We start from the raw sequence: 27,035 nt of genomic DNA on the forward strand, positions 1-27,035 counted from the left end.
TCCAGCTGCCACTTCCTGCCTCCTCTGCTGAGTAAACAGGGGCCCTGCCTATGCTGGGCTGGAAACCTGTTCCCTCGGGAAGGGCACTGCGTCCCTGAATCACCAGGGAGGGCAGGGTTGGCGTCTCCTGCTCCTGAGAGTGACGCTCCTGCCCCCCTCCCCTGCCAACCGTGCCTACCCCCCAACTGCTGACGTCAGTGTGGGTCCTGGGGTGCCTATTAGCAACCTTGAAGTTTTCCCCAGGGCCCCGGCAGGAGGCTCCCACCAGCTAGCAGAGAAGCTGAGGCCAGAAAGAAAGCACAAACAGAGGGGAGATGACCTGACTTTTAATGGCACAACCCTAGGCCCCAGCAAAACAGCAAGACCAAAAGTAAGCTCTGCAAAGCTGCTGGGAGGTGCACTGACAAACAACTCTAGGAGATCGCCCTTGTTCCCTCCCAGCCCCCAAGCTTATGACTAGGCTCCATGCCCAGGAACTCTGGGCCTGCTCAGCCCCACTCCCAAGCCCTTAAAACGCACAGAGGTGTCTGGGCCAAGCTTTGCTTCCAGTGTCGGTGAATGCAGAGCAGCAGGAAGAATAGGGTAGCAGTCTAACTCTCAAATACAGAAACTGCTGGGCTTAAACTCCTACTTGGAAAGGAAGTGAAGCCTCAGATCCTTTAATGGTTCATGTTGGACAGGTCCAAGATCCAGTCCTCATCTCCCCCCTATCCTGGGCACTCCTAGGATAATACATGGGTCATGTTTCCCGGGCCTGGCAAGGGCCCCTTGGCAGGTCTAACCTTCAGCCACGGAAGGAAAAAGTCATGAGCAGCACATAGTGAGGGCAGCAGCAGAAACAGCAGCAGCAGCAGCACAAAAGGGGAAGGCAGCAAAGCTCAAGCACTCACAGAGGGGACGAGAAACCGTGCAAGGAGACTGTTTATTTCGAAAGGATTTTGCAATAAACATAGTGAGTGGGCTCCAGGCAGAGATTCTATTCTTCTCCCTCATCCTCATCCTCATAGGAGTCGATGCCCACTTCCTCGTAATCCTTCTCCAGGGCAGCCATATCCTCCCGGGCCTCGGAGAACTCACCCTCCTCCATGCCCTCGCCCACGTACCAGTGCACAAACGCCCTCTTGGCATACATCAGGTCGAACTTGTGGTCCAGGCGGGCCCAGGCCTCAGCGATGGCGGTCGTGTTGCTCAGCATGCACACGGCACGCTGCACCTTGGCCAGGTCTCCCCCGGGCACCACAGTGGGGGGCTGGTAGTTGATACCGACCTTGAAGCCCGTGGGGCACCAGTCCACGAATTGAATACTGCGCTTGGTCTTGATGGCAGCAATGGCAGCGTTGACGTCCTTGGGCACCACATCTCCACGGTACAGCAGGCAGCAGGCCATGTACTTGCCGTGGCGGGGATCACACTTCACCATCTGGTTGGCAGGCTCGAAGCAGGCGTTGGTGATCTCTGCCACCGACAGCTGCTCGTGGTAGGCCTTCTCTGCAGAGATGACTGGTGCATAGGTGGCCAGGGGGAAGTGGATGCGAGGGTAGGGCACCAGGTTGGTCTGGAACTCGGTCAGGTCCACGTTGAGGGCGCCGTCAAAGCGCAGGGAGGCTGTGATGGAGGAGACGATCTGGCTGATGAGGCGGTTGAGGTTGGTGTAAGTTGGACGCTCGATGTCCAGGTTGCGGCGACAGATGTCATAGATGGCCTCGTTGTCCACCATGAAGGCGCAATCTGAGTGCTCCAGAGTGGTGTGAGTGGTCAGGATGGAGTTGTAGGGCTCAACCACGGCCGTGGACACCTGGGGGGCTGGGTAGATGGAGAACTCCAGCTTGGATTTCTTGCCATAGTCAACAGAGAGCCGCTCCATCAGCAGTGAGGTGAAGCCAGAGCCAGTGCCCCCTCCAAAGCTGTGGAACACCAGGAAGCCCTGAAGTCCTGTGCACTGATCAGACTGAAAGACAAGAAGGAAAAGAGCAATGTGGGTGGGGAAAGGGCCTCAGGATCTCTTATGTTCTGGCTTCACAAAAGTCTAAAATTTCTCAGGTGTTAAGGCAGACTAATGAGTATCCCACAGCTGCAGCACACTCTGGGACATGTACAGTTAGAGATGACTCCATGAAATGGATTTGGAAAAAAATGTTTCTGACCATTAGCATCGTTTCAAAAGCTTCCTTCTTTCTACCCCCAATTCTCACCAGCTTGCGGATCCGGTCCAGGACTGGGTCAATGATTTCCTTGCCAATGGTGTAGTGACCACGAGCATAGTTGTTCGCCGCATCCTCTTTCCCAGTGATGAGCTGCTCGGGGTGGAAGAGTTGCCGGTATGGGCCGTTTCGGATCTCATCTGAAAAGGCATACACCACATCGTTACAGCAGAAACCACAAGGCTATGCTCAGCACAGACCTCCCTCCCTCAGCCTGGTGGCTGTGGTCAGATATATGGAAGCATTCATCTCCTGCCAGCCTGAGATAGCAGTGTGTGAGAGAAACCCAGAGCTGCTGCCCAGGCCAGTCTGCGATCAGCCTCCTTTCTTCAGCTTCCAGCAGGGCAAGGGGTTTTCAGGGCCAGGAAAGCCAGGTCTAGACATCCTCTCTCCAGAGAGAAGCTTAGAGTCACTTTCCAGCCCCTTAATTCCACCCTCTCTTTCTCTGCTCACCAATTACGGTAGGCTCCAAATCCACAAAAACTGCCCGGGGCACATGCTTTCCGGCACCGGTTTCACAGAAGAAGGTGGTGAAGGAGTCGTCCCCTCCACCGATGGTCTTGTCACTGGGCATCTGTCCATCCGGCTGAATTCCATGTTCCAGACAGTAGAGCTCCCAGCAGGCATTGCCCATCTGGACACCTGCCTGCCCCACATGGACTGAGATGCATTCACGCTGAAGGGTAAAGAGAGGGGACATGGCATAAGCCCCACATACATAAGTCCTTACCTCATGAGCCTCTCTCCCATCCAATCACCTACCAGTTAGGATGACTCAGTTGGCAAAAGGGCCTGAGCAGAGGTCAAAGAGGCTGGCATCCTGCCCAGGCTCTCCTGCATAGGACTTCCCAACTGGAGGCACCCAGTAGGGCAGGCCAGTTCCCTTAGCCTACTTCTCCATGGGGACCTTGTCAAGTAAGAGCTGTGGCTCCATATGACCCTGCCATATTCACAGGGCACTCAGGCAGGACGGAGAGGTCAAGTGCATATGAGACAGGCAAGACACTGCAGTCACTGAGACAAGGACAAGCGATTTTTTTCAGCTGTTCCCAATCCCTACTCCCACAGATCAGCTTCTCAAGTGCCTGAGAAGGGACAGAAGGTTTTCTAGAGCCACGAATTTATAGCTAGAGGTCCGCTGTTGATTAATTCTTTGCTTTGAGGATGAACAACTAGAATATCATATAACCCTCTCGCCCTTTCATTCTTGCGAACTATAGAGGTGTCTCAGCCTTCCAGTCAGGCATCAACTGACCATGCTGGCCAGCAGGATGCCCTGGCTCTCACCACCTTTAAATCCCATCTGGCTCTGGGGATCAATCCCATCTGGCTGCTCTCCCCATCTCTACCCCCACACCCTGGGTATCTTCACCGCGTTCATCCACTGCGGTGCCCTCACGGAAACTGCAGAGAGCAAAAAACGGCAGGCGCCGGCAGTGAGGGTTGTGGGCACTGGGGCAGTCGCTGCCCTAGGCTCATTCCTGCCAGTCTGGAATTAACCTCTGAAGAGCCAAAGTGGTACAGAGCAGGGCCGGCGCGGCCTCCCTTTTCGACACCGAAATGGCGGGGTGACGGTTTGCAAACACCCAGAAAAGGAAACGGAACCTGCGGTGAGGCCCCGAAGGTAACCTGCCTTGCCCTGGGCGGGGTGAGCGCCATTCCGCGCTCTGGCCCCGTATTCGCCCCTTCTAGATTCTTTCCAGGTCCATCCCAGCGGAAAGCGAGGATTGGATTTCGGCCCCCGTCCCTGGGCTATAAATACCACCCCCTACACACACCTCTTTCCCCTCCCCCCAACCTGGCCTCGGTCCGCGCTCTCGCTCAGCGCCAGCTGTCTCTGCCCGTCCGTGCACGCGGACTCTGGCTGGAGAGATTCCGGCTCGCCTCACTAGGCCGAACCCCATTCTCGCCACCCCTCCAGGATCAAAAGAGGGGTGCTGAGTCACGGGGGGGTACTGTGGGTAGAAGGGATGCGCCCACAGTCGGAGGAAAGGGGGATGCTGAACCAAGTGATCTGACCCCTTCCCACCTTCTTGCACCAAACACGTGTTTGGTCAGTTCCAAGGACCCGGGAGTGAGAGAGAGGCTAGGGGCGGAGGGCAGCCAAGCGGGGTCTCCCTCGACAGCGGAAAGGACGGGCCACAGGACCGCGTGACTCCCCTCAGGAGGGTTAGGACACAAATACTTGGTGGAGCAGGAGGGGATTCCAGGAGGACTCCTCTCTGCTACTGATGATTCCCACCCCGCTCTACCACCCTCCCTAGCATCCGAAAGTGGACAACTTGGCCCAGCCAAAGCCACCGGGAGGGGGTGGGGGAAGGCAACCCCCCACAACACCTCGAGACCTGAAACTCCGGATAGAGGGCCCTGAGCAGCCCTAGAGAGAGGTTCCCCGAAGAACAGGAGAACTTAGGGGACGGGCGCGATGCCGGCGGGGCCGCACTCACCATGGTGAGTCCGGGTGGTGGGTCTCACGTAGAGTCCGGGTGACGGGTCTCAGTGAGAACTGCGCTAGCTGCAGTGCCGCACCGCTCTTATATGCGGGAGGCGGGCCCGCGCGCTCCGACCGCCCACTAGGAGCCGGACGGCCCAAACGCCACGCCCCCGAAAGGTAGGCGGCCCGGAGGGGGTGGGGCCAGGGCGAGTCCCCTCCCCGGGGCGTGCCAGAGTCCCTCACCTGTCCCGCGTGAGTGAGCAGTAGCGACCCGAGCTTAAACCCTTCTCTCCCCGCTTTGCGCCGACACTCGGAGCTCCCGAGCTCGGCTGTTGGGACGCAAAGCGCGGTGCCGGGACGTGTCTCTCCTGCACCTGCGTTGTGGGGGCGCCTGTCTCTAAGGTGTTCTGACTTAGGCAGGGTGCTGCAGAGGCTGTTTTTCCGGAGTGGCTGCAGCCAGCCTTCGCCTGTGCCCTCCCCGCCCCGCCTCTCTGGAGGCTCCGGCCGACTGCCTGGTTCTGGCGCTTCCCCCAGGAACTGCTTGCAGTCGCACGAGGCCTGCTGGTCCCCGGCCGGGACGGCTGGCCTTCGCCAACGCCCGCGGGCGGCCGAGGACCGGGAGCTGCACAGTCTGAGCCCCAGGTTGCCGATCCCTTAGGTTGCTCCGCAGAGCCTAACCCCACAGTCTGTCTGCGAGGGCCGACCCCCGGAATCTGTCGCGTCTCTCCAGCTGCCCACTGGTCAGTGGCCCCGTCATCAGCACCGTCACTATTAGCCGGCCCTCGCCATAGCCACCTGCCCACTTTCCTGCAGCCAGAACCGCCGGAGCTTCTGGGATTCGTATCCTGACTGCCCTAAGTGACCTTGGGCAAGTGACTTAACCACGCTGAGTTCTTGGCATCTTCACGGGTGAAAGGAGATAACGATCCTACCCCCAGAAAGCATTGTAAGGTGTTATAACGTTTGTTGACTCTGAAGAGGAAAAAAAAAAAATGGAGATTCTGATGTCATGGCTGGTGTTGACTTTCCCATCCTCTTCTGTCCTTAAGCCATGGGCAGGATCTGCTACCTGCATCTCAGAGCCCTCGGAGCTCAGGCAGAGGTCTCAGCTAAAGCTATTCCTTCTTTCTACTTTTCAGCCCCATGTCTCACAAGAATGGGCTTTTCAACCTACTTCTGCTTTCCCTTGCATGCCTTACATTTTCTACCTGTCTCTCTTCACTGCAGAAATCATCAGAAGTACCCTACGTGCCTATTGGTACATCCTGTCTCCTGGGAAAAGATTCACCTGTCTCTCCTATTTGTTTCTCCTAGTGTTTCCTAGGGCCAAGACTGCCTGACAATGTAACACAGCAGGATAAAATAACTAGTAATGGCAACTTTCTACCAACAAAATAGCTAACTGATACCTTACTTTACCAAGGCATGGAAAGAAATACCGTGAAATATGACAAGGTCTCTTTTCCCAGTAGACTAACCATATGGTTGGGAGAACAAGACTCATTCATAGAAAAGAAACCTGGCAAGGACACATAATGAGGTTGCTTTGGGAAATGGGGTCACGGTCTCTACAGAGCAAGGAGCCTTGGTGACTACAGAACACGTGGCCTCGTTCAGACGTTCCCTAGCCCTCTGTTTTCCTTGTGCAGCCCAACCCTGCAGAGTGAGTATTTTAAGAGACTTGTGCTATCTTAGGCAAAACCCAAAACCTATTTGTTCTTCAGGTTCAGCTTCTTTTTCTGTAAAACTGGGATAATAACTTGGATTGTGAGGACCAGATGAACTGGAGGATGCATACGTACACAATAAAGCACTATGTATCCAGCTGCCTGGATTCTTAGAGCATTTTGTTCATTTATTTTCATGCGTGTAGCACCTATGCTGCAGTTATTCATGCATATGTCCATTTTATTAGACAGTGATCTTGCTGAAGCAAAAGACTGTGTCTCATTCACTTTTGTGTTCCCCAGTTCCCAGTATGGCACTTGGCACATGGTAACATTTGCTAAGTGTGTGTCAGATGAATTGTTTCACTATAGAGATGGGACTGAAATTAAGGTAAAATTCTTAAGAAGCCAGAAATTTCAAATTGGAAAACAAATTCCCTCTCTGAAATGTTTTATCTGGCCCCCACAGTGTTAACTGCTATTGCGTTTAGAATATGAAAAAAAAATTAGGAACTTTTTCTGTATGGGGCATCGCCAAAGACCACCCCTATGTTAGGAGACTTACTAGACAGACTCACAGGACTCAGCATAAACTCGTACTCACAGCTAGGGTTTATTACAGTGATGCAAGAACAATACACAGCTGGATAATAAGGGGAAAAGACACAACAGGAGTCTGAAGGAATCCATGTCCTGTCCCTCCCATAAGGGCTTACACAATGTACTCGTTTTCCTAAATGAAAATGGAGCAACATTTCCCTGCAGTGCTTTTGCCCAAGAAAGCCCATTAGAGACTCAGCACCCAAGGTTTTTAGTGGGGGCTGTTCACAGAGGCACTTCTGCCTTGCATGTGCCAAAATTCCAGACTCAGAAGAAAAATGGGTGTTCAGCATAAATCACATTGTTTACACACACTGTCCAGGCACAACAAACCATCCTGATCAATCAGCTGTTGACTGGGAGTACTCTAAGAGCCAAGTTCTCAGATGCCAGCCGAGGGGCAACCATGTGAGCAAGCCTTTCCAAGGATAGCTGTCTCAGGCCTGCTAGGTTAACGGTTTTAATCATGTAAAAATCCAGGTCCTAGCTTATCATGAAACAAATTGGAAGAGATGGCTATTCTAGGCCTGCATTCCCATTTAGCAATTGTGATAGGCAGAATACCACTCCCCCCAAGATGTCCACATCTTAGTCCCTGGAATCTGTGACTACGTTACCTTCCATGGCTAAAGACAGTGTGAATATGATTAAGGTAAAGGTCTTGAAATGGGGAGATTTTGGATTTTCTGGGTGGGCCCAGTGTAATCACAAGTCCTTTTTTTAATTAAAAAAAATTTTTTTTAATTATGAAAGTATGATAACACATTAACAGGAGACTTGGAAAATACAGAACAAGGTTACATATAGTTCCACTATACATTATAGTTATTTTTAAAAGTAGATGAATTAAGATTTTTAGTTGGGCTTTCAATATCAAACTCTCAAAAATTAATACAATGAATACAATACCATTTTCTCAAAAAATTAACAATTCTCTTCTACAGAGTAGAAGGATCTAGTAGACCTGAAAAGCACTATGAACCAATTCAACAAAATTAAGATTTATACAATTTTCACACAGCAATAGAATACAAATTCTGTTCAAGTTCCCCTAGACTGTAAACTAGAAGACACTGGAATAAAACAAGGTGCAAAACTTTCACTGTCTAAAGGTATTGAAATCATACAGAATGCTCTTATCACTGTAGAATCATGTTAGAAATTAATATCAAAAGATATTTGAAAATAACCCACCTACTTTCAAGTGGAATGTGACATTTACCAAGAGAAATAGAAGGGTCCTTCTAAATGGAAGAAGGAGGCAGGAGAGTCAGAGTCAGGGAAGGGGAGAGGTCAGAGTGAAGGCTCTCAAGATGGAAGGAGGCCATGGTGAAGGAATGCAGACAGCCTCTAGAAGACGGAAAAGGCAAGGGGCATATTTTCCTCTAAAGTCTTTAGAAGGAAAGCAGCCATGCCAACGCCTTGAATTTATCCGTAAATAGGTTTCCAATTCCAGTGGTGGGAGAGGGGGCTTCCCCACACACCACCAAGCAATTCTCAGACACCAGCAAGGGGTTCTAGAATACAGCTCAATTCTGCACTTTCTGCCTGGAGATAGCATCAGGTTCCGCAGGTTAAAGGTTTGATCCTACAAAACTGTCCCCCCATTTCCTGTTTCAGATGTCAGTCACAAGTCCCAGTTGTTACCTAAGCTTCTGACCCACCTGCTACAAACTGGAAGTTCCAACAACCCCCCTCCAACTCTGGATACCAACCACAAGTCCATATGGTTACTCGTCCTGACTGATGGGCTGCAGATTAGAGCTTACCATCACCTCTTTCTTGGGTTCAACTAATTTGCTAGAGAGGCTCGTAGGGTTCAGAGAAACGTTTTACCGACTAGATCACTGGTTTATTATACAAGGATATGAGCCAGGAGCAGTCAGATAGAAGGGATGCAGAGGGCAATGTATGGTAAAAGGACATGAGCTTCCATACCATCTCCAGGTGCTCTACTCTCCCAGCATCTTCCATGTGTTCACCACCCCGGAAGGTCTCCAAACCCCATCCTTTTGAGTTTTGATGAAGGCTTCATTTCATAAACATGGTTGATTAAATCACTGACCATTGGTGATTGAACTCAATCTCCAGCTACCCAACACTCTCAGGAGGTCAGAAGGGCATGATGGGACTGAAATTTCTAAATCTCTAATTGCTTAATTGGCTCCACTGGCAAGCAGCCCCCATCCTTGCTGCTGCTGCTGCTGCTAAGTCACTTCAGTCATGTCCGACTCTGTGTGACCCCATAGACAGCAGCCCACTAGGCTCCTCTGTCCCTGGGATTCTCCAAGCAAGACTACTGGAGTGGGTTACCATTTCCTTCTCCAATGCATGAAAGTGAAAAGTGAAAGTGAAGTCACTCAGTCGTGCCCGACTCTTAGCGACCCCATGGGATTTTCCAGGCAAGAGTACTGGAGTGGGGTGCCATTGCCTTCTCCGGCCCCCATCCTTAGGTGGGTCCAAAAGTCACCTCATTAACATACCAAGACACCTTGGCCACTCTCAACACTTAGGGAATTCTCAGGGTTTTGGGAACTGTGAGCCAAGAAGAATGGGCAAAGACCAAATAATATATAAGAAATACATTTTGGTCATATGAGTAGCCAGTTTTTTCTTATAAATCATAATATTGAATTCCCCATAAGATATATTTGGACTTTTGATCTCCAGAACGTGAGATAATACATTTGTGTTGTTTTAAGCTACTAAGTTTGTAGCAATTTGTTACAGCCTGGATAGGAAACCATTGCGGCAACAAATGTAGCTGGGTGATGGCTATGTTCTTAGGATGGGCAACAAGCTGCTCCAGTTCACCCAGCTCTCATTATGCTGTGTCTCCCTGACACAGAAGACCAGTGCCCACTGTCATTTAACATCACATGCTCAACCCACATCACACATTTATGTTAGCTTGGCTCTTGCAGCAATGAGTTCACAGCCCTAAGCAGGCTTCCTGGCAGGGAAAACGGAGAAGACAAGGGTGCAGGGAGACACACCCAAGGCATGTTGGTGGAATATAGAGTCTGCATCTGGTTGGGAATGTGTGTCTGAGCGTGCATGCTCATGCACAAACAGGCATGACTGAGTGTATATCTATTTTCTCAGGATATAGACAGATCCCCTGAATAAGGGCCATAAGCTCTTGGTAGGTGAGCAGGTAATAGTCCATATTACCAAACAGAAAACTCTTGGACATTCACATAGAATCTAGAAGACAATGCCAAACACTCCCTGATGAGGTATTGTTTAGTCCACTCACCCAGCGTGGGTGTCAACTCTCTCTTTGGATAGCTCTCTCTCTTCACTGTGCCTACTGTTATCTCCATCTTTCCTAACTCCTTCTCAGAGTCTCACCTCCATCTTGAAGCAGTGTGGCAAGGTCATCAAAGTTCTTTGTTTGCTGTTGGCTGTGCCACATGGCACATGAGAGTTTAGTTCCCTGATCAGGGATCAAACCTGAGCCCCTTACAGTGGAAGCTCAAAGTCTTAGCCACCAGGAAAGTCCCCATCAAGGTTTAAAATGTCTCCATGGATTCCATTTGGGAGAGGTGGAGCTGAGCCTTACCGCACATCCTTTTTTTTTTTTTTTTTTTCAGTTGGAGCGTCTACTAGCTGTCCTCCTCCTCACAGCACCATCTTTCCTATGGGATAGCTCCATGTCTTCTCTCCTTCCTGCTGTCCATGCTGGCTTGGTTCACATGCTCCACTGAGATGTTCTTGCTAAGGTCACCAGTGACCTCCATCTTGCCAAACCAGAGATCATGCCTCTCTCTTCATCTTTCTCAGCCTCTCAGCAGTATGCAAAATAACTGATCCTTCCTTTATAGTGTTTCATAGTTGAAGTACTTCCTTCTTGGCTTTGATGACACTTCTGCTCCTGGTTTTTGTCCTAGCCACTCCTTCTTGGTGGTCTTTGATGGCTTACCTCTAAAGGGTGTTCTTCATAGCTCATTCCCAGGCTTTCCACATGCTTTTTCTCCCTGAAGGAGCAATAGTTGAAAGTGGGTGATGAGTATATGGGATTTTATTATGTTATCTCTACTGTGGGGTGTATTTTTAAATGTCTGTAATTAAAAGCAATTGTAACTTATCTAGGGTTACTCAAAAAAGAATAGCTAGAGTATAAACATCCCAAGCTGCAGTGCAAGAATAGAATAAAAAGAAAGCCATATCACCTATATGTTGATGGTTCTCAAAAGTACTCCTCCATTTTGGACCTCTCCTCTGAGGTTCAGAGTCACATGACTGTTTGGCTTTTTGATATCATACCTTGAAAACCCCTTAGACATCTCAACACAACACAAAGTAGAATTCTTATCACACTCCCTGCCAAACCTGCTTCTGTCCTAGGCTCCCAAAAGTGAAAGTCGCTCAGTCATGTCTATACCAGTCCATGCAATTCTCTAGGCCAGAATACTGGCACGGGTAGCTTTTTCCTTCTCCAGGGGGTCTTCCGAACCCAGGGATCAAACCCGAGTCTCCTGCACTGTAGGCAGATTCTTTACCAGCTGAGCCACAAGGGAAGCCCCAAGTCTGAGTAAATAATACCACCTTCCTCCCAAGTCCTTAGGTAAAAATGGAGGACTGTCCTCTATTCCTATTTCATTTTCTTCCTCCCCTCTTTTATTAATTAGAATGTTTTAGCTTCAAATCATGGAAAGCCTAGCTACCAGCAGCTTAAACAATGGGTGTTTAAGAAATCTGAATGGAGGGCAGTTCCAGGATTGGTTCAGTGATGTGACCAATAAGTCCAGTATATCCAGCTTTCTGCTCTGGCATCCTCAAAGGCCTGGTGATGTCTTCTCTCCTGATCACAGGATGACTACCACAGCTCCAAGTATCATGCCCTCATATGACACCATCCTAAGGCAGGAAAGGGGGGCGGTGGTTTCCTCCCACATCTCTTTTTATCAGAGAGAAAAACCTTTCCTTAAAGCACCCCAACAGACTTTCCCTTGTATCTCCCTGACCTCAGGCCTAAACTAGTCATTGGAAGGGGGGACTGGAACTACCATGAATGGTTTGGACTAACCTATACTTACCCTTGGAAAACGCAATGGCACCCCACTCTGGTATTTTGCCTGGAAAATCCCATGGGTGGAGGAGCCTGGTAGGCTGCAGTCCATGGGGTCACTAGGAGTCAGACACGACTGAGCGACTTCACTTTCACTTTTCACTTTCATGCATTGGAGAAGGAAATGGCAACCCACTCCAGTGTTCTTGCCTGGAGAATCCCAGGGACGGGGGAGCCCGGTGGGCTGCCATCTATGGGGTCGCACAGAGTCGGACACGACTGAAGTGACTTAGCAGCAGCATACTTACCCTTAGGTCTAGAGAAAGGCCATCTTCCTTGACCAAGTGGAAGGGTGAAATATTATACAAAATCAGGACCACGACAGCAAAGAAGACATGGAGGCAGGGGTCAGGTAAGGCTGTTGGGTAGGTCTGCACAGCCCAGATTAGCATGTCCTATAGCTTCAACCCAGCTACTTCCCTCACCCCTAGTTTAGTCCAAGCTACCATCCCCTCATTACCGGATATTAGCCATGGTCTCCTCACAGCTCCCTGCTCCCACTCTTGAACCTCTATAATGTACTTTCCACATAGCAGCTGCAATACTCTCTCTAAAACAAAACACGAAGTAGGCCATGAGGCTTGCTTAACCCCCCATCCCCCATCACACTTGTAATAAAAGCCATTCTCAGGACTTCCCTGGTAGCCCATTGGTTAAACCTCCAAGCTCCTAATTCGGGAGGCCCGGGTTCCATCCCTGGTCAGGGAACTAGATCCCACACACCACAGCTAAGTTTGCATGCTGCAGCTAAAGATCCCGCAGGCTTCAGATAAGATCTGGTGCAGCCAAATAAGCAAATAATTTTTTTTTTAAAGCCATTCTCCTTCCCAGGTCCCTTTACCTCTGTGAACTCCCTCCCTCCATTTCCTTATACACACCAGACTTGCTCCTTTGCACTTACTATTCTCTCTGCCTAGAGCACTACAATTCAGATCTTGGTGTGTCCCATTCCTTATTAATTTCAAACATCACCTTCCTGGAGAGTGGCTTCTTCTCAGTAGTAGCCCCCTCTCCTACTCTCCCCCTACCCTGTCTCCTTCTGTGCCATTATCTGTTTTGTTTTCATTAAGTGTTCATTGCTATCTGAAATTTTCTTGTTTGTTTAGTTATTCTGTCTTCCCACAAAAATACAAACTCCTTGAAAGCACAGACTCTTTTTGTCTACTACCACTGTATCTCTGGCAACAGTGCTTGGCACACAGCAGACAGTAAACATTGTTCAAGGAATGAAGAATATTGATTACCTCTCATTTTATAACTTAGATACATTACATGCTCTTTAAAAAAAATCTCAGGACTTCCCTGGTGGTCCAGTGGTTAAGGCTTTGGCTTCCAGTCCAGGGGGTGGGGGTTCAATCCCTGATCCGGGAGCTAAGATCACATATGCCTCATGGCCAAAAAAACAAAACATAAAACAGAAGCAATATTGTAACAAATTAAATAAGACTTTTAAAATGATCCATATTAAAAAAAAAACTTAAAAAATAAGTTTCTTTACTCTTGTTTTATATGAGATTCCTCCCCCTGCCTGCCTTGAAGAGAATTTTCTCTGCAGAATTAGTGTTGTCAAGGTTGACTTTGAGATGCCTAACTTCAAAGACCAGTTGGGAGAAGTTGGAGTGCTAGCAGGAGACTCTGGGGCACAGTGGGCCCCAAATCCTTCCATCTGGATAATAATTCCAGAGGTCTATGGCTTCGTGGATCAACCCAGTGTAGACTGGGCTTTCTCACCTTTGAAGTGTTGGTTGGCTGTGTCTTCTCTCCAGGGATCCTGGCCTTTTAGTTCCAGGTAGGAGAGAGAAGCAGAGAAGGCAATGGCACCCCACTCCAGTACTCTTGCCTGGAAAATCCCACGGACGGAGGAGCCTGGTAGGCTCCAGTCCATGGGGTCGATAAGAGTCGGACACGACTGAGCGACTTCACTTTCACTTTTCACTTTCATGCATTGGAGAAGGAAATGGCAACCCACTCCAGTGTTCTTGCCTGGAGAATCCCAGGGACAGGGGAGCCTGGTGGGCTGCCATGTCTGTGGTCGCACAGAGTTGGACACGACTGAAGTGACTTAGCAGCAGCAGCAGGAGAGAGAAGACCTCAGTTCATGGCCCAAACCAGGGTTAACCATCTTAATACTCTGGGTCACACCCTGGTATACTAGGATGAAAAGGGCTCTGATAAAGCCCCGCCCTCAAGATAATTCTTTCACCATTTGCCATACTGACTGAAGATTCACATTAGAAACTACTTCCTGGAGAGGGTTGCTATTAATAGACAAGACTCTTTTATTTGCTAAATCTGACATTCCTATTCCTGGTCACGGCGCTGGCTGAAAGTATGACTGGAGAGAGGCAACGTGGTTTCCAGGCAGCATTAGGGACCATTTGAGGTTAGTGGTCATGCATTTGAAGTTAGATCAGTCAATATAGTTCTGGGGTTTTCTACAGCCACTGTTTAGTGGGTCAGTGCAGGCAGAATTGGTGAACAAATGGATTTAACCAGAGTTGTGGTTTGGTCAGTCAAGGAAACTGAAGCTAAAGGGAGACAAGGGAGTTGAGGAGTATGTAAGGGAATGATCACCACTGACCACGGAATTTAAAATAAAAACACAGGAGAGGATGAGGAATATCGAAAACTCTGCCATGTGGAAATGGGAGAGGCACAGACCCTGAGTCCCAGAGGAACCATAATTCTGCCCCTAATTAACTCCCTCGTGCCAAGAGGCAGCAATTTCCTTTTCTTCCTCAGGGAGTAGAGGCCTTCCCTTGCCTACCTCACACAAAGTGGTTGAGGGACTCAAAGGAGATAAGGGCGTGGGGGGGTGGTGGGGGGTTGAGGCTGCCCTGGGAAAACAAAGCAGGATACAAATGGGAGAGAGTAACATTTTTATTGTCCCAGGCCATATGGTGACTACTTCTGTGGGAAATAAGGCCAGACTAGACAAGCAAAGACTTGCATTAGAACAGGGAGAGACTGTTAGGAATGGCCTTGAAACCCTGCTAAGTATCTTGCCTTGCCTGTGGACTACAGCCAGTTCTGGACTAAGAACATGCATCTTGTTTAATCTCACAGTATACAACCTCTCCCCAGTCTACAGATGAGAAAACTCAGGCAAAAGAAGTTAAGTGTGTGCTAAGTCACTTCAATCATGTCTGATTCTTTGTGACCTGTGGACCATAGCCCACCAGGCTCCTCTGTCCATGGGATTTTCCAGGCAAGAATACTGCAATGGGTTGCCATTTCCTTCTCCAGGGGATCTTCCTGACCTGGGGATCAAACTCATGTCTCTTACGTCTCCTGGAGATGGGGCTATCCTGAGCTCTAGTTTCTGCTGTTCTCTGGTATTCTGAGTTTCCACCCAGAAAGGCCCAAGTTGATCTCCTGCCCTAGGTAACTCATTATTTCTGGTCCACTGCAGGCTTTTCTTAGCCCCGCCCACTCCTCTTCCAGTCCTCACCAACCCTGGGGGGCTGGGAGGGGTTGGGGGTAGTGCTGCAGCTCAGACAGCTTAGTTTCTAAATCCTCTCCCACCTGTGAGGGCCAGGCTGAAGCACCAGGGGTTGTGTGACTGAGCAACAGACACCGTGTACCCAGAGACCTGGATACCTGTGTGGGGCTACCAGCGGGCCCCTCCTCTGCAGGCACCTCCTCCCCTGCCTGGGCCCGGGCCCAGCGCCTGCCTGCTGCCTGGTAACCAAGTCAACAGACCTGCCCTCCTGGGGCTGTTTCTAACAACATTCCCCCCCACTGAGAGCAGACCAGAGAGTATAAGGAGGCCAGCAGGCTCTGTGTCCCTCACAGACCTGTCCCCAGCTTTGGTCTTGCAGCAGACAGACAGACGACCCCAGCTAGTCCCAGCCAGGCAGCATGGTAAGCAGAGGTGGGGGCTGAGGATGCAAATGAGGGTCCCTTGTGTCCAGGGGTTCATGGGCTGTAGTGTGGAGGCAGGTGAGGTAGGGGAAAGGGAAAGAGACTTGCAGATGGGAGTGTGGCCCCCCAAATGTGCTAGTATGCAGGGGCCTGTTTAGGGGATGGAGAGGGACAGGTGATGGTAACTAGGACCTGGGTAAGAGCCTGAGCAGCTGCTGAAGGGCTTTGAATTTAGGGGTAGGGAGAGTGGGATGAGCAGGACGCAAGTAGAAAGTACAGGTAATTTCCTGTAAACCTGCCCCTGCTGGCCTCTGGTTCCAGCCCCCAGCTGTAAGGACCCATCCTCCTAGCCAGTCCTTTCCCTGTGCCTTGATCTGACTCCTCATTTCAGCTATGTACCGGGGGGAGAGAAATTAGGGGTGGGAGGGTGCTGTGGGGGTGGGGTGGGGCTTATTTGATATCTGTTACGAAAACCTGCCCCCCAGGCAGGACAGAAGAGCAGTTAGAAGTGTGGTTGGAGCCAGGCTGTCCCTTCTCTGAATATTCCTGGTTTTGCTCATGACCTTGAGCGAGTTGTTTGACTCCTCTGAGAGTCAGTAAAATAGGGTAATAAAAATACCTACCTAAGGGGGGCGTTATGAAGATTAAATGAGATCGTGTGTGAACCGCTTAGCACAGTGCCTGGCGCCTAATCAGTGCTTAACATATGGAACTAAGCACCCAAATGACAAAGCCTGCAGAGTATGAAATTATACTATTTTAACCAACAAGGAAAGGCAATGGGAGAAGCCGCCTTGAAGCAACTCTGTCCACGTCCCAGAGGGACAGGGGTTTGAGGCCAAGTCTGTGTGACTCCAGGGCCTGGGTTCTGTGCCCATACCCAGAGTGAGGGGCATTGTTTCCAGAGTCTCAGGCATTCTCCACGTCAGACATGCCTTGCATGGGCCCTCAGCTGTGGAGGCCTGGTCAATGTCTGGCTCTGTGCATGGGACCTGGGCAGGCTCTGAGATACAGCAGCAGGCATCGGCCCTGCTGGGTGATTGATGAGCTGAGTCAGCCCTCCCTCATGGACCTGGGGATTTCTGGAGTCCTTTGACCCTGAACCCTTCCCAGCTTAATTCATTATTTTCTCTTTTTAAATTTTTCTTTCTTTCTTTTTGTCTGTGCTGGGTCTTTGTTGCTATGCAAGCTTCCTCTGGTTGTGGCAAGCAAGGGCTATTCTCTAGCTGCGGGGTGTGGGCTTCTTGTCATGGTAGCTTCTCTTGTTGCGGAGCAACAGGCTCTAGGGCGCTCGGGCTTCAGTAGCTGCAGGTCAAGGGCTCAACAGTTGCGGCTCCCGGGCTCTAGAGCACAGGCTCAGTAGTTGTGGCACACGGGCTGAGTTGCTCTGCGGCATGTGGGATCTTCCTGGATCAGGGATCGAACGTGTGTCTCCTGCGTTGGCAGGCAGATTCTTTCCCACTAAGCCACCAGGGAAGTCCCTGTGACTTTCTCTTACTATGACCCCCGGGGTTGGGTGATGGGGGAATGGATAAGGGGATCCAATAGAAATATGGCCTGACCTAGTCTGTGTTGTGCAGTGAGCCAGGCAACTTGCATTCTTTCATCTGCAGAGTAATTCTAGGAGGGGGCTCTTATTATTGTCATTTCTCATGGAAGATGCCCTCAGAGTATTGAAGACTCTTGCTTGAGGCAAGTGGGGAAGTTATGGGGCTGGGATACAGATGGTCTCTGTATTAATCCCAGTCATCCAAAAAAATCACAAGAAGTTAAGGCCCTTGTATCATATTTACAAAATCAGAGAAGTGTTCAATTTGTGGAGAAAGCATCTTCTTTAAAAAAATTCTGAAATATTTCAGATATGCAAAAAGGTATAAAGGATAATATGATGAACACCTGCTACCCAGCTTAAGCAATAGAATCCTCTGACTGCATTCACTTCCCTCCTCTACCAAATAAAACCATTATTCCAAATTGGGTGTTAATATTTCCTTTGCTTTTTTTATTTTTGTAACACATTCCAAGAATATATAGCAAACATAAAAATGTATCTGTAGATGATGCATACAAGTTGAAGATTCACATAAATAGTATCATGTCATGATTCCTCTTAATTTTCTTCTTTTCTGGTAAGAATGTTTTGGAGTAAGATTCTTTCTTGTATTCACCCACGCCCACTTCTGAATCGTTCTTTATCTACTTTCTCCTGTTGAGGGCCTTCTAATTGGCTTCTGTCGCTATGGTGCTATGACTGTTCCTGCACCTGTTTTCTTGTGTACCTGTGTGAGAATTTCTCTAGAGCAAGAGCATCTTCAGCTTTTCTGATATTGCTAAATCACTTTCCAAGACAGATGCATCACTTTGGGCTTCTAGCAGCAGTGTGAGAATTCTCATGTCTCCACAACTGCCACATGATTAAGCCTTAAAGCTTGGGGAAATTTGGTGGGTGTGCTTGAGTTTTGTGTTTTTCTTTTTTTATTTTATGGCTATACAATGGGACTGGCAGGAACTTAGTTCCCCATCATGGACTGAACCCTGACCCTCATCAGTGAAAGTACAGAGTCCTAATTACCGGATGGCCAGGGAATTCCTTCATTTTGTTTTTAAGGTCTGCCATAAACACTTCTCAAAGGGAGCAGGAAGAAACACTCTGGGATCCCACTTCCCACACTGTCACATATCTTAATCATATAAAAGTCTCCCTTTCCTAGACAGTGAGCTTCTTAAGCACAGGGACCAAGTGTTAAGTGTTATGAATTTCCAGTATCTGCACAACGTCAGGCACATAATGGAGGCTCAATACAAGATGAAGCAAGTGAGTCAAGTCTCTCTGATGCTCATGGGTGCTCCCCAGAGCAGAGACCTTTCTCTTTTCTAGGACCAAGCGGGTTACCCCAGTCCTGCTTCAGGGGCAAGAGTTCTTTGACCACCAGCCTTGAACCATGTGAGGAAGAACTTTCCTCCCAGACTCTCTTCACTCCAGAACCACACATAGCCAAGAGGAAAGAACAGCACACACACATCCATTCCAGGCCCACGTTCCCCTTCTTCACTGGCATTTCTAACTGTAAAGTGAATCCAGAGTTCTTTCTGCTCTTATAAACCTCATCCTTGTCTCTCAGCCCTGAAACCTCACTTGGTTCTTGCTTTTCTTATTAATGGATGCTACTTTCTTTCTGGATGTGAGTCAGTTGACTGTTGTGCTCTGGCAGACTCATCTGAGCCCCTCAATGTTCTTTAAGATGCTTAGTCACTGAGAAGGACTCTATAATCTTAGAAATGGTCACATCTTCTGCTTCCCCTGAGGGTTTTATCCGCACCCTACATCCCCCGGGAGATGGGGCACAGAGAGCAAAGTCTAGGAACTTCTGCTCTCAGCTGGAGAACCACTCAAGGAAGGAAGGCAGGAATCATGTCCAGACATGATACCCTTCTCTCTGCCCTTTGCCCACTCAGCGTGAGTGCATCTCAGTCCACGTGGGGCAGGCCGGCGTGCAGATTGGCAATGCCTGCTGGGAGCTCTACTGCTTGGAACATGGGATCCAACCAGATGGGCAGATGCCCAGTGACAAGACCATCGGGGGAGGGGACGACTCCTTCAACACCTTCTTTAGTGAAACTGGGGCTGGAAAACATGTGCCGAGGGCGGTGTTTGTGGATCTGGAGCCCACTGTGATCGGTGAGTGATGATCAGGCCCTGTCACGCCTTGTCCCAGGTACCCCGGCAAGTCATTCTCCATAACTGGAGAGCCCTGGAGTTGCGGTTTCCAGTTGCTGCAGCCAATCAGAACTCCAGATCTGCTATCACTCAGCTCCAGAGTCTCAAGGTCACCACACATCCCTTTCCTTTTTATTGACGTACCCTTAAAGCCAAGAGCAATAGCGACTGCCTGAATGGGCCTGGTGACCCCACCCCTTCTGTGTACCCTGGGGCTCTGGGAGCCAGGCTGCAAGGGGCAGGGCACCTACAATTCTGTCCATTGCAGATGAGGTTCGGACGGGCACATACCGCCAGCTCTTCCATCCAGAGCAGCTCATCACTGGCAAAGAGGACGCTGCCAATAACTATGCCCGAGGCCACTACACCATCGGAAAAGAGCTCATTGACCTGGTGCTGGACCGGATTCGGAAGCTGGTGAGAGAAGGGTTGAGGGCTGGGAAGGGAAATTTGCATTCCTGTCGTGAAGTGATCTGGAGGCCAGATGAAGAAGGGCAGTTTCCATCCTTGGGAGAGTCTCCCAGACAAGAATTAAACACACAGGATCAGGACTAGTAAGGAGGGGAGGCAAAGGGTGGGTTCCAGTCCATAACTGGGTGTCCCCTTTATCTCCTACAATAACTGGCCCAATGCTGTGCAGAGTGGCCACCAGTCGATTGGCTGCCTGGCCAAGCTATGAACGCCCATACGCAGTCCCAGATTGTCAGCCTGTATTGTAGGGATGTGGACAGAAGGCCCTGTGAAAAACAGGGATCCAAGTAACACCAGCCCAAGGCTCTCTGATCAACTTGGGCCTTCAGCAAGGATGTGGACCAGGTTTCTAGGTTGCTGATCTCAGTAAAGAAGCCCTCCAGAGACATCAGAAGTTAGATCAGGAGGCGGGCATGGGTAGGAAACCAGGTGGAATTGGAAAGTTATGATAATAAATGACTGTTGGCACAAGAGTAAAGAGAAATGTCTGTGGAAGGTCTCGGGAGGTTTGAGAGAGGAGGAGGGGGAAGGAGAGGAGAGTGGGACTGCCATATCAGAGCCTATATTTTGCCCCTGGAAAAGTCTTCCAAGGATTTTATGAAACTTTTGGGGAAATCGCAAAGAGCACAAGCTGGTTCTTTGCTGTTGGTCAGTAGTGCTTCAGATCCCACGTTTCTCTTCGCTCTAGGCTGACCAGTGCACGGGACTCCAAGGGTTCCTCATCTTCCACAGCTTTGGAGGGGGCACTGGCTCTGGCTTCACCTCACTGCTGATGGAGCGGCTCTCTGTTGACTATGGCAAGAAATCCAAGCTGGAGTTCTCCATCTACCCAGCCCCCCAGGTGTCCACGGCCGTGGTTGAGCCCTACAACTCCATCCTGACCACCCACACCACCCTGGAGCACTCAGATTGTGCCTTCATGGTGGACAACGAGGCCATCTATGACATCTGTCGCCGCAACCTGGACATCGAGCGTCCAACTTACACCAACCTCAACCGCCTCATCGGCCAGATCGTCTCCTCCATCACAGCCTCCCTGCGCTTTGACGGCGCCCTCAACGTGGACCTGACCGAGTTCCAGACCAACCTGGTGCCCTACCCTCGCATCCACTTCCCCCTGGCCACCTATGCACCAGTCATCTCTGCAGAGAAGGCCTACCATGAGCAGCTGTCGGTGGCAGAGATCACCAATGCCTGCTTCGAGCCTGCCAACCAGATGGTGAAGTGTGATCCCCGCCATGGCAAGTACATGGCCTGCTGTCTGCTGTACCGTGGAGACGTGGTACCCAAGGACGTCAACGCCGCAATTGCTACCATCAAGACCAAGCGTACAATCCAGTTCGTGGACTGGTGCCCCACGGGCTTCAAGGTCGGTATCAACTACCAGCCCCCCACTGTGGTGCCCGGGGGAGACCTGGCCAAGGTGCAGCGTGCCGTGTGCATGCTGAGCAACACGACCGCCATCGCTGAGGCCTGGGCCCGCCTGGACCACAAGTTCGACCTGATGTATGCCAAGAGGGCGTTTGTGCACTGGTACGTGGGCGAGGGCATGGAGGAGGGTGAGTTCTCCGAGGCCCGGGAGGACATGGCTGCCCTGGAGAAGGATTATGAGGAGGTGGGCATGGATAGTGTGGAGGGGGAGGGAGAAGAGGAGGAGGGGGATGAATACTAGCAGAATCCTTTGTGTCTGTCCTAAATAAAGTGCTGTGGCCTCATTGTCTCCCAAAAGTCTTTTTCTCTTGGGAAAACCACTGGGGGTGGGTTCCTTCATAAGAGATAAGAAGGCTAGTATCTTAGCCTGGGTTCCCCAGAAAGCAGATCTGACTTCAGATTTCATTCCAGGGAGCAGAATGAAGGCTGAGGTGGGTAAAGCAGAGAAGGAGGGAGAATTCATCCTGGAGAGGATGTAGCGGGATAAATGGCATCTTAGAACCATTCCTTGGGAGATTGGGCAGGAGAGGAGGTGAGGGTGGGGAATTTCTACACTGGCTCCATTCTCGCCTTGGTTAAACCTTCCCCGCATCAAGCATTAACTCGCCTGTACTTCCAGGTTGCACACACTTGGGCGGCAGGGTCAACAGGGAAGACCTGGGGGCAGGAGGTGAGGCGCTGTTAAGTTGTGAAGCTGGTCTGAGCCACACAGGGCTGCAACAAGAGCCTGGTTGAGGCCAGGAGATTCGACATGGTGTCTGACAGAGGTGTCTGACAGAGCTGGTGCTCACTAGCGCCCCTCCTGTCCTCTTCAGGCAGGAGGTTTGAGTGAAGAGAGGTAGAGAGTCCCGAAGCTGGCATTAAGGAAGAATGGTGGCACAGTGGCAGCAACCGTGGAGCAATGGCTGGGGGTCAAGAGGGAGTCTACCTCCCTGAAATCATCATCTCACTCATCACTTTTAGATAAAGACAAACGACCTGTCTTCAAACCTATGGCACAAGCACAACTTCCAACCGGACGACTGCCCCCAAATCCTTGTGTGTAGATTTTCTGTAATGCCTTCTGGGCTGGAGGGATGGTTTGATCACTGGAGGTCTAGAACTAGGGCAACCCCCACCCCTAATGCAGCCCCAGAGATGCAGTGCCTAGTGTTGTCCTTGGCACTGTCCTCCCTGCAGCCTCCCTTTCCCAGGCTTGGATGCTGGCAAGGAAATCCCAAAATCAGCAAAGCCAGGAAGCTGCTATCACCCTTAGGGCTGGAAGAGTCAAGGTATGAGATGATGGTGCCAGAGCTTTGGAGCCAAGATCACCAGGTGACATCTGGAGCCACAGTAGAGCTACTCAGAGGGACCAGGAGTGGGGAGGAGGGTGGGTGTTTGTCAGGGTCTTCCCTGGTGGACTTAGACAGTAAAGAGTCCACCTGCAATGCAGGAGACATGGGTTTGATCCCTGGGTCAGAAAGATACCCTGGAGAAGGGAATGGCTACCCACTCCAGTATTCCTGCCTGGAGAATTCCATGGACAGAGGAGCCTGGCGGGCTACAATCCATGGGGTTGCGAACAGTAGGACTGCTGCTGCTGCTGCTAAGTCGCTTCAGTCGTGTCCGACTCTGTGCGACCCCATAGACCATGACTGAGCAAATAACACTATACTATACCAGAGCCATGCAGGAGACGCAGCATCACCTGAGTTACTTTCTGATTTTGACGGGAAGAGAAACAGACTGGCTTCGCCTTTCCTTACACCCTCAATCTCCAGCCAGTGGTTCCCACTGGGTGAACCGAGACACGCACTAGTTGGTAAGAGAAGACCTAGGAAAAAGGGGGTGCAGCCTGTGAGATACAAACCAGGGCAGGAAAGGTGGGTGATTCTCAGAACGAGGTGAATAAAACACATACCTCCACACACCTGCACCTGGGCCTAGCCCAGGAGGCCACTCAGGTAAAACTGGAAAGGCAGTGACTCCTCCCCTTCCCCATATGGTCCCCCTCACCTGTCCCTGTCACTCTTGTCTCTTGTCTCAATAATTATTTTGTAATTAGAGGATGGAGTGGCGGCACCACGATGGTGAGAAGTTTAGAGCAGAAAACAGGCACGCCCGGCCCAACAGTTTCCTCCCTCTATTTTGCAATGATTTTCTCAGAGACAGAAAGGATTCTCAATGCCTCTCTGAGGATTTCAGCTGACAGGTAAGCTCTGTCCTGGGAAGACAGAGGCCTGCAATTGTGTGTCTACTTGTGCGATGGGCTTCGGAGAATCATTTAATTATTCTGAAACCCATTTTGGCTGAATAGCTAGCTCAGCTGTATCCTCCAGTCTGCTTTTATTGATTTTTTTTTCCCCTCTAAAAGGGCTGAATTTCAAATCTCTATCCTGTGTCTTTCTATCAACTGGATTCAAACTTGGGGAGGGAAGAGGGGTTATTTGAGGAGCTTTTAAAACCCAAGAAAAATTGTTGTTTATTAAGCACCTATTATATACTGGGCCCCACATTCATACTATCTTTTTGATTTTTTTAATTAATGATTTTTTATTGGTCACCCCTCAAGGCTTACGGGATCTTAGTTCCCTGACCAGGGATCGAACCTGTGCCCCTGCAGTAGAAGCATGGAATTCTAACCATGGGATCACCAGGGAATGCCCAATACTACCTTCTTTAATCCTGAGGTAAATATAATTATTGTACCCACCGGACTGGAAGGTCCATGGGAACAAGGCCTATTCTTCTCTCAGGATCTAGAATGCTGCCTGACACATATTAGATTCTCAAATCTGTTTAATGAATGCCTCTTTTATAGATGTGGTGACAGAGGCCTGGAGAAGTCACGTGACTTGCACAAGGCTACTCAGCGAGGAAGTGGAGGAGTGGGGATTGAAACCTGGGTCAGTCTGGCCAAAACTGCTGCCTCCTCTTCCTTGGTGTTCTCTCCTCCCACCTGCAATAGATCGGGGCACCACTCCAGAGGTCACCTCGTCTAGACCTGCCAGGTCCCCGGTGCCCAGACGGTGACTCAGCTGCCTCGAAGGCAGGGAGGGGGTGACGCTTGACACTCCCTTGCCCAGGCACCGTGGGAGAGGGCGCGGGGGGCCGGTGCAGGGACCCAGCTTCCAGGGCTGAACAAGGGCCAAGGCGTCTCTGGGGCCAAGCTTCAAAAGCTCCCCACAACTGACATCCAATAGGTGAGGGAAGGCCCTGAGAAAGGTGAGGTCTTCACCTGCCAACATGGCTGGGCATCCACAGAGGTGGCCAGGCTCCCCTCCTGATGGCTGTACCAGCCAGCCCACTCTGGGCAGTTGGAGGACCACCTCCTCTCGGATCTGGTGAGGCCTCCCAGTTAGTAACTCTGTGGGCAAGTTCTGGCAGGCTTAGGTTGGGCTGGGTGTGGGTGTGGGAGGTGGCAACCCAGATCTCCATGGGGTAGCTGGGAGTGCCCATCTAGCCCGGCTCCTGAGGACTCCCTCAGTGTAGGGGAATGCTTTCATCCCCGAAGCTTCTAAAGCCAGGGTACAATTACCTCCTGAAGGCAGACACAAGAGACAGAGCCCCAACTTTGGATTCCACCCAACACATTTCCTCCCTTACCTCTGATGTGTCAGGAACATGCCTGCCTCCAAAGTTGCATTCCCTTCTAGCCTCCCTCCCCCTGCTTGCCTCACTGTTGCCATTCCTTCCAGTTTAGGTCACAGTCACCCAGAACCCATCCAGCTCCGAGACCTCTCCTTCCTCTAGAGTCTCTCTCTTCTGTCTCTATTGCTCATTTGATACTTGGCATGGATCGCCTTGTAGCGTAGCACTCAGCTTCTTTCTGATATCCCATTTCCCCAACTAGATTTTAAAAGATTACATGTGTATTTGACCAGTTATTATGTACACACACTTCAGAATTCAAAAGGTACCAAAGAGATTTACAAACAGCAAAAATAAGTCCCCTTCATTTATTCCCCTCTTGGCAGCCATCATTGTTCATGCTTTTTGTTATTATGGTATTTCCTTCCAGACTGCTGAAGTGTGCACACTAATGTATACTAATGTGTGCACACATTTAAATATACTTTGTTCTACATCTTGTTTTTTCACTTAACAATAACATAGCATTACATATAGATATGCCTCATTCTTTTTGGTGACAATATAGTATTCCATAGTGCATTGTATCATTACTTATTTAACCAGTCTGCTATTAATGGTGTAGTATTTAGGTTATTTCTAATTCTTTGCTATTGAAAAGAATGCTGCAACACTTGCACATACTTTTTTGCATATATGTACAACTACAGATTACTACAATTGGCATTACTGGGTCAAAGGGCACACACCTTTAATTTAGATATATATCTCATACTGCTCTCTTTAAAACTTATATCCAAATTACCCCTCCCACTACCAATATATGAGACCTCCTGTGCTCACAGCCTTTCCCATATAACGTACACTTTTTGATCTGCATCAATCATCTGAGGAGTGAAAGTATTTTCTTGCAGCTTTCCTTTATAATTCTCTTACTATGAATGAGTTTGAACAGCTTTCCACATTTAAAAACCAGTACTTTCTCTTCTGTGAACTGTCTTTTCTGTGCCCGTTGCCCATTTAAAAATTACATTGCTCGTCTTTGCTCATAAGTTTGTTGGAATCCTTTGTGAACAAAGGAAATTAACCCTTTGCTTGCTACTCGTGTTCCACATAATTCCCTTCAGCTGTCGTTTGTCTGTGCCCCAACAAGGTTTTCATCTCCCTCAGTACAGGGACTGAAACTTAAATCTCTTTATATTCCTAGTCTTAACATAATACCACATACATGGTAAGTGCTAGACAAAAGTCTGTTGAGATAAGAGAAGTAAAAAGAAAGAGATTTGGAAGACTTTGGAGTGACCTAATCAAGAAAAGCTATGACAAACTTAGACAGCATGTTAAAAAGCAGAGACATTACTTTGCCATCAAAGGTCCGTCTAGTCAAAACTATGGTTTTTCCAGTAGTCATGTGTGGATGTGAGAGTTGGACTATAAAGAAAGCTTAGCACCGAAGAACTGATGCCTTTGAACTGTGGAGAAGACTCTTGCGAGTCCATTGGACTGCAAGGAAATCAAACCAGTCAATCCTAAAGGAAATGAGTCCTGAATATTCACTGGAAAGACTGATGCTGAAGCTGAACTACAATACTTTGGCCACCTGATGTGAAGAACTGACACATTGGAAAAGACCCTGATGCTGGGAGGGATTGGAGGCAGGAAGAGAAGGGGATGACAGAGGATGAGATGGCTGGATGGCATCACCGACTCGATGGACCTGAGTTTGAGCAAGCTTTGGGAGTTGGTGATGGACAGGGAAGCCTGGCATGCTGCAGTCCATAGGGTCGCAAAGAGTCGGACATGACTGAATGACTGAACTGATTGAACCTAATTGATTCCTTCCTCTTATACCAAGGTCAGTCAAGACTGGAAACAGTAGAAACTCTGGCAAAAAAAAACAACAACAGGAAATCATCCACCCAATCCCACCCCCATCCAACACACACACACACACACACATATAACTGGAGAGATACTGGGTAGCATACAGTATCGATACAAGGGC

The 27,035-nt window shown here is 49.6% G+C and overlaps 2 protein-coding genes across 2 annotated transcripts; one reads left to right on the plus strand and one right to left on the minus strand.

Moving 5' to 3' along the window:
• Positions 1-310: 310 nt before the first annotated feature.
• Positions 311-4,750, minus strand: TUBA4A (tubulin alpha 4a). The gene is made up of 4 exons (XM_027513947.1): positions 4,649-4,750; positions 2,655-2,877; positions 2,193-2,341; positions 311-1,948 (listed from the first exon to the last, which is right to left on the minus strand). Exons 1-4 carry the CDS (start codon positions 4,649-4,651, stop codon positions 977-979), a joined length of 1,347 nt encoding a protein of 448 aa, XP_027369748.1. The 5' UTR covers positions 4,652-4,750; the 3' UTR covers positions 311-976.
• A 10,980-nt stretch (positions 4,751-15,730) lies between these two features.
• LOC113875555 (tubulin alpha-1D chain) lies at positions 15,731-21,752 on the plus strand. Its single transcript, XM_027514059.1, has 4 exons — positions 15,731-15,840; positions 19,297-19,519; positions 19,827-19,975; positions 20,718-21,752. The coding sequence occupies exons 1-4, from the start codon at positions 15,838-15,840 to the stop codon at positions 21,699-21,701; spliced, it is 1,359 nt and encodes a 452-aa protein (XP_027369860.1). The 5' UTR covers positions 15,731-15,837; the 3' UTR covers positions 21,702-21,752.
• Positions 21,753-27,035: the final 5,283 nt, after the last annotated feature.

This window comes from Bos indicus x Bos taurus, chromosome 2 (assembly GCF_003369695.1).
Source record: "Bos indicus x Bos taurus breed Angus x Brahman F1 hybrid chromosome 2, Bos_hybrid_MaternalHap_v2.0, whole genome shotgun sequence".
Taxonomy (NCBI): Eukaryota; Metazoa; Chordata; class Mammalia; order Artiodactyla; family Bovidae; genus Bos; species Bos indicus x Bos taurus.

Coding starts and splice junctions, on each gene's coding strand:
- TUBA4A (XM_027513947.1), bottom strand. Junction 2,342..2,654: donor TTTGGAGCCTACCGTAATTG/GTGAGCAGAGAA, acceptor ATGCCTTTTCAG/ATGAGATCCGAAACGGCCCA. Junction 1,949..2,192: donor TGGACCGGATCCGCAAGCTG/GTGAGAATTGGG, acceptor CTTGTCTTTCAG/TCTGATCAGTGCACAGGACT.
- LOC113875555 (XM_027514059.1), top strand. Junction 19,520..19,826: donor TCTGGAGCCCACTGTGATCG/GTGAGTGATGAT, acceptor TGTCCATTGCAG/ATGAGGTTCGGACGGGCACA. Junction 19,976..20,717: donor TGGACCGGATTCGGAAGCTG/GTGAGAGAAGGG, acceptor TCTTCGCTCTAG/GCTGACCAGTGCACGGGACT.